The sequence below is a fragment of the Balaenoptera acutorostrata genome, chromosome 20 (assembly GCF_949987535.1).
Source record: "Balaenoptera acutorostrata chromosome 20, mBalAcu1.1, whole genome shotgun sequence".
Lineage (NCBI taxonomy): Eukaryota > Metazoa > Chordata > Mammalia > Artiodactyla > Balaenopteridae > Balaenoptera > Balaenoptera acutorostrata.
In genome coordinates this window covers 2974223-2986275 of record NC_080083.1, presented here as the reverse complement: position 1 = coordinate 2986275, position 12053 = coordinate 2974223, and the positions used below count along the sequence as shown (strand labels likewise).

General features: G+C 50.7%; 1 protein-coding gene across 1 annotated transcript in view; it reads right to left on the bottom strand.

Annotated features, from left to right (window-relative positions):
- The window catches only part of LOC103020859 (F-box/WD repeat-containing protein 10), a 62717-nt gene that overhangs the window by 39038 nt on the left and 11626 nt on the right, over positions 1-12053 (bottom strand). Inside the window, exons 4-7 of the mRNA XM_057536170.1 lie at positions 10919-11084; positions 10389-10484; positions 5993-6567; positions 1375-1450 (exon numbers count right to left, since the gene is read on the bottom strand). Coding sequence (XP_057392153.1) covers positions 1375-1450; positions 5993-6567; positions 10389-10484; positions 10919-11084 — 913 coding nt within the window. The remainder of the gene's footprint in view (positions 1-1374; positions 1451-5992; positions 6568-10388; positions 10485-10918; positions 11085-12053) is intronic.

Sequence of the window (12053 nt, the reverse complement as noted above, 5' to 3'; positions counted from 1 at the left end):
CTACTATCTAACCATAGCCCCTCAGCTCACCACCGCAGCCAAAATGCCCTTGCAAACGCAGGGCAACCCAGAAAAGAGTTTTGAGGACACACTGAGACAACTCCGCTTCAGGTGGGACCAGGTTCGCACACTGATTCTGGCACCAAGGAGCTGGATGATTGTGAGCTCCCTGCCTGGCTTCTCTGAGCCTCAGTTTCTCCATCTTACTGATGATGAGGAAGGAGGAGATGAAGGCAGATGATGAAAATTATGCTACCTTCTAGTATCAGATCAAATGTGTGAGGCCAGCTGCCTCTGCTCTTGGTGTTGTTATTACTACCCCGGATTAAACCAAAAGGTTGGCAATACCGTGAGCATGTCTAGCGCCCGCGTCTGGCGACCGGGCACCGATAGAGAAAGGCAGCGTAAGTCATCGCTGGGTTGGTTGGCCATGAAGGTCTTGTAAAGAGTTGGGGTGGGGACAGGAATCAGGCCGGGAAGGAGATCAGTGCTAACAGCTCAAGCTCCTCTATCTGACGGATGCCTGGAGAAAAGGCCAGAGTGGATTAGCATCTCACCCACCAGGAAGGCCAGACAGAGGAGGGAGGCCCAAAGCGCCTGAGTATATAAGGGGGCACATTACCCCCAGAAATGCTACAAGCTGAAAGTACAATAGCTTGTTCCTAAAGGTCCAAATAAATTAGGATTTTAATCTGTGAAGCTGACAGACTTCAAGGGAGCAGTTTTACAATCCAACTCAGCCTTGGTTCCACGCTTGAAGGCCCAACCTTGGGAGTCAGAGATTGGCTGGAATCCTGCTGCTTTCTTACTAGGGCTGTGGCCTTGGGCAAGCCCCTCGGCCCCTCTGGGCCCCCATCTCTCCTCCTCTGTAGAAGATGTGTGATCACCAGTGCCCTGCAGGGTGTCGTAGGGTGAGGCTTACATTCGTTAGTGTAAGTAAGCCTGGTGGTTACTTCTGCTGCCGCCCCATCCCACATACACAGAGGTGAGCACACACACATGTGCACACACAGCATGTCAGCCGGCTCAGGCAGGGAAACTGGAGCCATTTGAGATCGGGTGTTAGAGTTTAGAATGTGACCTTGGCGGATGGCAGGATGCGACAGCCTGATGGGTAAGCCAACGGTCGGGAAGTGGCGCCGGTGGTCCCCAAAGAGGGAGGCGGGCAAACAGGTCTCATTGGAGTAAGACCCAGGAGGGGAAAACAGTTCTCAGAGAGAAGCTTTCGGGCTGAGACATACATCTGGAGATTTCCCAAATATCCAGGCTACGAGCAGCCTGAAGGCCCCGTGCAGTCCCCTAGCTTCCTTCTGCCCTTTGCATTCTGTTTTGTTCATGATTCTGATTAAAGCCTATACCACCCCAAATCTTCACCTCCTTTGCCCGCCCCCTGCATGGTGTAGCGAGCCCCAGAAGGCATGGCTGCGGTACCCCCATCGGCTCCACTGTCCTGCCCAACAACGTGCACCTGAGGTTCTGCTGGTTCCCACCCAGCACCTGACCTGGGTCAGATGGTGGGAAATCAGGGAAGGGCTCAGGCTGCAGAGCAGGAGGGTCTCGGCTACGGAGCAGCAAACATACCTCCACCCCGTGACTCACTTGCCGCCCTCGGCCGCCCGCCTCTGTAGATGGAGATCATGAGTCTACCTCGCTCACAGGCGGGTGATGTGTTTGCAAAGGCACTTGATCACGTGGGAAAAGCTGTACTAGGATCGTTCTCAAGAGGAAAGGTGGGAAAACCATCGTGCTTGAGCCACCTCCTGCCCATCAGGTGGTGTCACACCTGTTGGCAAAGTTAACTGAGACGAGTCCTCGTTCCTGAGAAATCGTGGAGTTTCCAGTTGCCATTTGCCCTTCGGTTTAAAGAGAAGCAGGTGGGGAATGAGGGCATTGGCTAGAAATGTCTCCCTCTCCGGGAGGGGGAGAAACACGAGAGCACAGAAAAGTTCTGACCCGGCTGACATGGCCGGGTCCTCAAGGAGATCGGGTGACTTCCTGCTTGTTCGGAAACTCGCGGGCACTTGCTATTGGTATGAAGGGCGGAACAGATTCAAGAGAGTAGATGGGGCAGACAGAGGTTCTCAAACCCAAGCCTGCATCAGGGCCCCCAGAGGCCTTGTTAAAACACTGCCCCAGAGCTTCTGATTCAGCGGGTCTGGCTGACGCCCGAGAATTTGCTTTTCTAGTAAGTTCCCAGGTGGTGCTGATGCTGCTGGTCAGGAAGCCACACTCTGAGAACCACTGACGTTCATGTCTCAGAACCTGTGAGCGTAACCTCGTTTTAGAAATAAACACAAACGCTTTTTTCAGAACGTCCTACTGAGCATCCTTGACTAAGTTTTGCCTTTCTGAGCTGCCAACCTTTTCATTTTCATTCCATAAAATACTACCTATCTCACAGGGCTGCAAAGATTAAATGAGGTAAGAAATGGGGAACGGTCCTCAAAATGCCAAAGCCCTCCCTACTCATCATTAACTCTAAAAACCTACGCTTTTTAATTTTTTTTTTAATAAATTTATTTATTTATTTATTTATTGGCTGCGTTGGGTCTTCGTTGATGCGCGCGGGCTTTCTCTAGTTGTGGTGAGCGGGGGCTACTCTTGGTTGTGGTACACGGGCTTCTCGTTGCAGTGGCTTCTCTTGTTGCGGAGCACGGGCTCTAGACATGCGGGCTTCAGTAGTTGTGGCACGTGGGCTCAGTAGTTGTGGCTCGCGAGCTCTAGAGCTCAGGCTCAGTAGTTGTGGCACACGGGCTTAGTTGCTCCGCGGCATGTGGGATCTTCCCAGACCAGGGCTCGAACCCATGTCTCCTGCATTGGCAGGCGGATTCTTAACCCCTGCGCCATCAGGGAAGCCCCCTTTAATTTTTTTTAATTTTTATTTTTTGCCAGCGTCGCAAGGCATGCGAGATCCTAGCTCCCTGACCAGAGATCAAACCAGAGCCCCCACCCCACCCCCCGCAGTGGAAGCGTGGAGTCTTAACCACTGGACCGCCAGGGAAGTCCCCAAACCTAAGCTTTTTAGAGGAAACCCAAGGGCCTCAGCAAAACTTCAGTGAAGGAACGTGGTAGCCAGCGGTGGGTGTGAAGAGGAAAGAGGATCCAGAACCTCTGGAACGCCTGACCAGCTGCATCTGCTATTATATGTTCCTGTCTATGCTTAGGGAGTTGCCAAAGACAGAGGCTTCTGTGGGACATCCAGGAGTGGCACACACTAACACAGCTTGGGGAAAATGACAGAGGGCGTAAAATTGGCCTTTGTTATCTTTTTTAATTTTTTATTTTGTTTGCTTTAGGCGATTTTCAGTTTTTGGACCCAAGGAAAGAAAAAAGATAAGCCCATCGCTTAAGGCAATGCTAATGCTCAATTTTGCTTTGATCTTCTATATCGAGAAGAAAGGTCTTAAAACCAAAACTGAGTAGACAAAAAGAGGAATTGAAGTTCAAAACAGGTAAGGAGACACCCAAAGGGTTCCTTTTATGAATCTGAGCGTGGCCTAAACAAATTACATCTCACGACACTGACACAATTTACCAACGTGACTGAAATCCAGGCAGTAAATTTTGAGAAATTAGGGAGAATGGTAGAGGATGAAAACAGGCAACATTGTCTTGATCTTTTAAAAGAAAAAAAAGGTAGATTCTGGAAACAGCAGGTGAGGTGTGAACTTACACCAGAATTCTAAAATGGTTTGTCAAATATTATGTGAGCATTTGGGGAAGAAAGTAAGAAGCATCAACAACCCAGCCAAGCTGATCTCACTTTCCCCCTAGAGAGCATCGTTAGAGAGGACATGCTGACATAGTATATCCTGATCTCTGCCGCTGAAAAGTCCTTCATGGTGTCCAGTGGATAAAGGGGCATAAGGTGGGCTACATTAGCAAACAATTCTACTGATGCATAACTTATTGAATAACCAAACCCAAAAGATATTGGCTGAGGACTGCAAAATTCTAATCAATATAGGTATCAACCTAATCAATATGTATATCAACAAGAGTAAGATTTAAGAAGAAAAGGTTACCAATTCTGTAGGTGACACCAGGCTGGGAAGGAGAGCTATTACACTGGGCATAGAGTCATGAATAAAACTATCTCCGCAAGCAGCAATGATGTGATGAAATTTAAAATTCAAATTTAAAAATTTCTAAGGATGCACAGTATAGCCCAGGGAACTCTACTCAATACTCTGTAATGGCCTATATGGGAAAAGAATCTAAAAAGGAGTGGATATATGTGTATGTATACCTGATTCACTTTGCCGTACGACGGAAACTAATACAACATTGTAAATCAACTATACTCCAATAAAAAATTTTTTTAATATTTTAAAGGTCAATAAAATTCAAAGCTTTTAAATTCAATTAAAAAAGGTTCAGGGCTTCCCTGGTGGCGCAGTGGTTGAGAATCTGCCTGCCAATGCAGGGGACACGGGTTCGAGCCCTGGTCTGGGAAGATCCCACATGCCGCAGAGCAACTGGGCCCGTGAGCCACAACTACTGAGCCTGCGCGTCTGGAGCCTGTGCTCCGCAACAAGAGAGGCCGCGATAGTGAGAGGCCCGCGCACCGCGATGAAGAGTGGCCTCCGCTTGCCACAACTAGAGAAAGCCCTCGCACAGAAACGAAGACCCAACACAGCCATAAATAAATAAATAAATAAATTTAAAAAAAAAAAAAAAAAAAAAAAGTTCAAATCCTATACTATATAAATCCTAGAATTCAAATGCAGGGCAGGGTCTCTGGAAACGAGTCGAGTGACGCTGAAGTAAAGTACTCTTGACACAGGACCGTCAGACTGGCCAAAGAGGAAGGGACTTGACTCGACACAGGTCACAGAAAAGACCCAGAAGTTGTATTTCCAGGGAATCCCGAAAGGGGCCTCAGGTTATGTCCTCAGAAACCCATTTCAATACAGTTTGTCATTTGCCTAAAGGTTTGATGAATGTATATCATTAATCTTAGGGAGCGCGTCTGTAGAGAGGAGGGGGATGTGATTAGAGGAGTAGAAGGTCTGGAAACCACAAAGGAAAGTGGGAGATAGAGGGAGAAGCCAAGAATAATTCCCAGGGGGGACGGTGTGAGAGCTGCCCTTGAATGAGGAATCAGACGCGTCCACACCGTCCGGGCGGCTCCGGGAGAGAGGAAGGAGCCCTGTCCCCTGAGGTCACAGAGACTAGGACTCGGACCCCACTAAGACATTCCTGCAACCCTCACTGTTCCCAAACCAGGTGAGCATCCATGTGAGGTAGTGAGCTCTCCGTCACAGCACAGCTGCAAGGCCCAGTCAGACGTGCGGGTGCAAAGCGACGGAGGCCGTAAGACGCTCTACTCCTACGAACGCAGTTCATGATGTGGTTTATTCCCGTGCACACAACACCCACCGTCGAAGGAGGAAGGCAGCGTGGGGTAGTGGTTAGAAGTACAACATCGGCCCTCCCAGGTCTGAATCCCAGCTCGGCCACTCACTCACCACGTGACCACGATGAACCTGAGCAAGTTCACTGATCCCCCCCAGACCACAGCTTCCCCATCTGCAAAATGGGGACGGTGTAAGCAGCTACCCCATGGGGCTGCCATGAGAGCCACGAGGGCTGACGCACGGGAGGAGCTCAGGACAGTGCCGGGGACGCGGGGAAGCGAGATAAAGTTAGCAATTTATTCTGATTCCTCTGCAGTCTTTCTGATGGTTCTGAGGATTCCTGGTGACCACCTCTGGGCACAGTGCGCTGTTCACCCAAGCAGACAGGACATCACGAGAAGATGGTGAGGGGGACTTAGGGCCTGAGGATTATTGCAAACGTGGGGAACAGCGCTGCATGGAGCCCAAGGCGGCAGCCAGAGACCCTTCCCCTCATCCTCTGACCCACATGATTTCTAAAGCCAGCAACCGCTGGCAGGGATTCTGCCCCCCAGTCAGCCTTCACGCGCAAGCTGCCGCCCCATCTGTGTGTTAGCACAGGTCTGGGCTCTGGACCCCGGCATCTAGGGGGCGGGCTCCACCGGGGTCGGTGCCGGCTTCTCGGGTTCCTCTCCCAGATCCGCAATCCGGATGGCGTTGTCCTTCTTGGAAAGCCAGAAGGCTGGGTAGACGGGCTCCGAAAACTTACAGTCGAACTGGTGCACCAGCGTCATGGCCTCCGGCTCAACGCCGTAGAAGGAGAGGACGCCTCCGGGGAAGTCCACGTAGACCCCCAGCCTCTGACAAGGGCGGGCCCTGAGTGGGGTCTCCGTGTCACTGTGCCAGGCCGTGAACCCTTTGCCATCCCACTGGAGGCTCCAGGAGAAGTTGTTTCCGGAAATGCAACCGTTGCGTTCCTCGCCCTTGCGGTCGATGCCCTGGCACGTCAGGCCCACGTAGATGCCCGCCCCGGAGAGCTCCACCTCGAAGTAGTACCTGTGCAGGTAGAGGCTCTGCTGGGCCAGCACCTGCCGCCAGTGTGTGAACCTGCTGGGGAGGTCTGGGTACGGGTGCGCCCAGGGCGTGGTGTTGGTGACCTTGCGGTTGTCCTCCTGCAGCCGGAGGTACCTGTGTGCCGTGTCGGGGTCGAAGGCAATGTCACAGGCATCTGAGGGGACACAGAAAGTCAGGGGCTGTCAGCTGATTCAGACCCAACACTTCAAACCTAGCGAGCCTCCAAAGGACGAAAAGACATCCGTCTCCCAGACCCCTGTTCCTTCCCAGAAAAGAGGTGGGTGAAAACCAGAAAACAGAACGCAAGTGTGATATTGTGATTTACAATAAATATATATTTAGTCTCTGGTTCCCGGTTGCCGGCACAAAGCTCCCTGTAATCTCCTGAGTCATAAGTGCACTAGGACCATCTGTTGTTCTGATATTTGGTCTTTGGCCCCTGTTCCTGACACAGAGCTCCTGAAACCCTTGTAATTTCCCAGGTTTTACATGTATCTTTTGTTCTGACAAGGCAACTCTGGGTGGGCTCCTGGCGGGGGCTGGCTGGTCACCAGAAAGACCAAGTCATGACTAGAAGCTTGGAACTTGCAGCCCTAACTCCTATTCTCATGAGAAGTGAGAGGGGCTGGAAATGGAGTTAGTGGGCCACCATGCCTATGAGATGAAGCCTCCATAAAATCCCAGTAGTGCAGGGTTCTGAGTGCTTCCAGGCTGGCAAACATCCACACCAGAAGGCGATGCACCCCATCTCCATGGGGACAGAAGCTCCTGCGATCGGGACCCTCCCCGGCCTTGCCCCGTGCCTCTCTCTCTCCATCTGGCTGCTCATCTGTGTCCTTTATCGCATCCTTTAATAAACTGGTGAACGTAAGTGTCTCCCTGACTTCTGTGAGCTGCTGTAGCAAATGCTCGAGTCCAAGGGGGGCGGTCCTGGGAACCTCTGATTTGTAGCCAAGTCGGACAGAAGTTGTCCATCACCTGGGGACCCAATACTTGCGACTGGCATCTGAGGTGGGGGCCATCCTGTGGGATCTGACGCCATCTCCAGGCAGTGCCAGAACCGAGTTAAATTGTGGGACGCCAGGCCAGTGTCACGGAGAACTGCTTGCGGGGGGCACCTCGCCCACGCAGGTCGTAAGTGGTCCCAGACCCCTTTTGACAAGTCACTCCACCTCCTTCCTTCCTGAAGCTCAAATTGCTTGGAACTTACTGAATTATTTGCTGAACTGAATCAAGAAATAAAACCTATGGATGGGCTCATGCTTTCATTCATTCGACAAATACGTCCTGAAATCCACGCACTTTTCTACCCAGCGTCGGCAAGGGTTTGGGGCAGACAGGCGCTCATACACCCACATTTGATTCACTCATTTGTTAAAATATCTGGCCAATATTTATTTAGCAGGGGAGCTCTCAAGCAGTCCCCGCCCCACACATTCTCCTCCTGGTCCCAGAGAACACCTCCACGCACCCAGGTGCCCAAGTCCCACTCCACTTCTTTTCCCTCATCCTCCCATGTCTTGTCCCACCACACACACAGGCAGCCCTGAGTCCTGTGGATCCCACCCTCCGTGCCCTACTTCACCCCCATCTAAGCCACCCCCATATCTCCCCCAGAGCGTGCAGTAGGCCCACGCCGGTCGTGGTGCTCTCTCCCGCCTCCTCCGCCCGGATCTTCTCCCCGACAGGAGCTCGCTTCGGGGAGCCAGCTAAGGTGAAGCGCGTCGCCCCAGCTTACAGCCTCTGACGGTGCCCCTGCCCTTAGGATAAAGCAGTGACCCGACCCCCTGGCCGCCCGGCCCTGCGTGACTGGCGCGTGCCTGCGTCAGCAGCCTCGTCTCCTGCCCTCTCCCCCTTGACCTCCACACTCCAGCACCCTGACCTCAGACCCACCCAACGCTGAACCCGCTCGGGCGGCTTCGGCACAGACCGTTCCCTCCGCGGTGGGGTCCTCACCCTGACCTGAGTCAGGGAGATCCTGACTGATCCGTTGGGATTGTGGCTGTGAGTCTGTCCTCAAAGAGGTCTCCACGCCTGCCTGTCAATGTCTCTCGGAGCACCCTGGCTTTATAACTTCCTGGTACTCATCACAATGTGTAATTATTTATCAGTGTGTTTGTTTCATGAATGTTCTCCTTTTATTCTATCAGCTCCACATTTTATGTGGGACTCTATCCTGGGCTTCTAGCTCTGAGAAGATGCTCGGTATACACGTGCCAAATGAATGAGTGCGTTAGTACTCTTCTCATCTAGGGGGACCCAGGGCTCCTTACAGCGTAGGCGATTCTATGCCTTGGGACAAGCAAACCAGAATGGGTCTGGAACATTCTGTGAGTGCCAGAAAGCAGCGATACTCTTTAGAATGTCAAGGGCAGAAGGTCAATGCTTAAAGGACAAAGAGGCCAGCTTACAAGTGGCTCCCACTGGTCAGTCAAGCTGGCAATTTGACAGAACTTGGACAGGTGAAATGATCTGAGTCCATAAAAGGCTAAAAGTTCACAGCAACACTCTAGGAGCAGAAGTTAATGTCATGCATGAAAAAGACGACTGTCATGCAACAGAAAACAGATTATAATAGGATGTGGTTCACTTTTATTTTAATGTTAAGCACAAAAGGTGTTTGGCTTCTTGTATTAACTATATCTGTTAGTAAAACATACATGTGGGGCTTCCCTGGTGGCGCAGTGGTTAAGAATCCACCTGCCAATGCAGGGGACACGGGTTCGAGCCCTGGTCCAGGAAGATCCTACATGCTGCGGAGCAACTAAGCCCGTGCGCCACAACTACTGAGCCTGAGCTCTAGAGCCCGCGAGCCACAACTAGTGAAGCCCATGTGCCACAACTACTGAGCCCACGCGCCACAACTACTGAAGCCGTGCACCTAGAGCCCGTGCTCTGCAACAAGAGAAGCCACCGCAATGAGAAGCCTGTACACCACAACAAAGATTAACCCCTGCTCGCCGCAACTAGAGAAAGCCCGCGCGCAGCAACGAAGACCCGACGCAGCCAAAAATAGATAATTAATAAATCAATAAATTTATTAAAAAAAAAAAACATAGATGTGCTGGTGTCAGGAAGCAGGAAAGAATAAATCAAGGAAACTGTGTGGAAACCGAGAGGTCCTGGGGAAAATGAGGAGCCGTGGAAAGAACAGGAGACAGTCATCGAACCCGAGGCTCCGCGTCACGACCAGAGCAAAAGGGGCTCAGGAGTTGGTCAGCCAGCGCTCAGCCCCAGAAAGCAAGCAGCAGCAGGGTTCAACGGCACGTTCCAAAGAGATGAAGCAGCTGCATGTCCTAAAAGTGAGCCTTGACTACCCAGATGCAGCCCTTCCTCTCCTGGGAGATGAAACCTCCCTGCCTTGTTGACCATAAGGAAGTAAGTATTGATTGGAAATAACGTGTTTTCAAAACTGCTGACAGACCAGGACACTCCCACATCATGACGGGACAATGGGTTTTGCAGTTCTGGCCAAGTCAGACTTAACAGGGAGCCATTTGGGAACTAGCCAGGATCTTTGAAAGGGCCAAGGTCATGCAGGACACAGAAGGACAAAGGGACTGGACCCAGATTGGAGACAAAGAAACAACTGTGACCTTGGACCGGACTTCCAGCCAGAAAAAGGACACTGGGAGGAATACCTCGTGAAACCTGAATTCCATAGATTAGTTAATAGCCTTGCAGCAATTTCATTTTCCGGTTTGGATCAGTGGACCGTTGTAACGATGCTTGGAAAAACTGGATGAAAGGTATACAAGAATTCTTGGTCCTCTTTCTGCAATGTTTTCCTAAGTTTGAAACTGCTTCAAAATGAAAAGTTCAAATTTTTTTTAAATTAAACTTTTTAAAATGTACCATTTGGGCATAGACCCTGATGTTGCAAGAACCTGAAACCTACGTGACAGACGGCATCCTTGCTTCCAAGCCTCACACGCACGTCCACACCCAGGGAGAGGGAAGTTGCTCACAACTTACACTGGAGGAACTGCTGCCTGGTGCTGGGCTCGGGTTCCGAGGTCCAGTGTTTGTGTTCAGTGAAGGCACACACCTGAGTTCCGATGTCGTACTCCTCTAGAAAATCAGAGAATTGTGCATGCACACCTGTCCAGGTGGGCAGGAGAACCTAAGAAGCAGGAACCCCCAGCCCCTCTTCCCTGGGCTTCCTCGGGGAAGAAGGGCCCGGACACCAGTCACGTGTCAGAGACCCCTGCTCAACGGACCACACGGAAGTAAAACACGCTGAGGAAAGACCCCAGCCTGACTTGGATTTCACCTGAAAGTACAGGCGTCAGCAACCTCAGAAGCTAGTCTCGGAGATGCCGGCCAAGGGCGTGACGAGACTGACTCACATTCTCAGGTCTCAGTCATCAAGCTAAGTGTCCATCAGTAGCACGGCTAGCCAGGGGATGGCTCTGAAAATGAGAAGCTCCCCGGTTCTGCTCTCCCTCCCAACTCCCACCTCCCCCGCCAGCCCCTCCGAGACACTACAAGCCACAGCCTCTCACCTTCCTTGGAGAACTCCTGGAGCTTCTCCTTGTAGTTCTGCAGCAACTGGATCAGGTGCGCGGTGGAGTCCGTGATGACCTTGCGGATGCCCGAGAGCTTGTCCTTGAGTCCAATGTAGACACTGGGGAAAGCATCGTCCTTCATGTTCTTGAACTTGCAGTACTCCTGCAGGAAAGGACACACGGCAGAACTTGCCCTGGCTTCTGTGCTTCTTAAACAGGGCTGCCCTCCTCAACACTGCACCTTCCGCATCTGTAAAATAGGCTGATGGTGACGTGCACTTCACAAAGAAAGTGTGTGTAATGGGTCCAGCTCAGCGTCTGATAACGTAGAAAGCATTCGTGTTTTTTAACTGGGAAAGTGGACTTTTAAAAATCAAGAGATACTAGGCACCCACGAGCAGATGCAATACATAGCCCAGACAGGGAATCGAAGAACAAATGTGTTACACCAACAGCGCAGATGGCGGTAACATTCCTCCAACCTTCATTCTATCAGTACTTTTTTTTTTTTTTTAACTAATTTAAACACAAGCCACGACAGGGATGGAGGAACGGGTGTGGCACTTGGAAGATTCACAGACAAGTCCTCAGGCGGGAATGCTTGCTGCTGCATTTTCCTAGTCGGTTCAATCCAATACACAGTGTTCTCTAATTCTTGTTCTGTGCTTTAAGAGTTTGAAAAGTGTTTTCACATAATCACATTAAGCCTCTTATGCTTCAAAACTCTGCAGTGATCAGGAAAGATTGCTTTCAGGTGTAACACATTATCAAAATTCAAATGCAATGGAAGCACTGAATTACAGACTGGGTACAGCAGAAAACTTAGTGATGAAAACAGTTGTACCAGAATGGTTAGATTAATGGAAAAGAAGAGGCCAAGCCAGAGAGTAGATAGGGAGAAAAATAAACATTTTAACACCATATGTAGAGTTAGTGCCATATATGATAAAAGTAACATTTTAGATCACTGGGGGGACTTCCCTGGTGGTCCAGTGGTTAAGACTCTATGCTTCCAAGGCAGGGGGCGAGGGTTGGATCCCTGGTCGGGGCACTAAGATCCCTCATACTGCACGGCACAGTGAAAAAGTTAAAAATAAAATAAAATAAAATGGTCTATTTCTAAAAAAAAAGA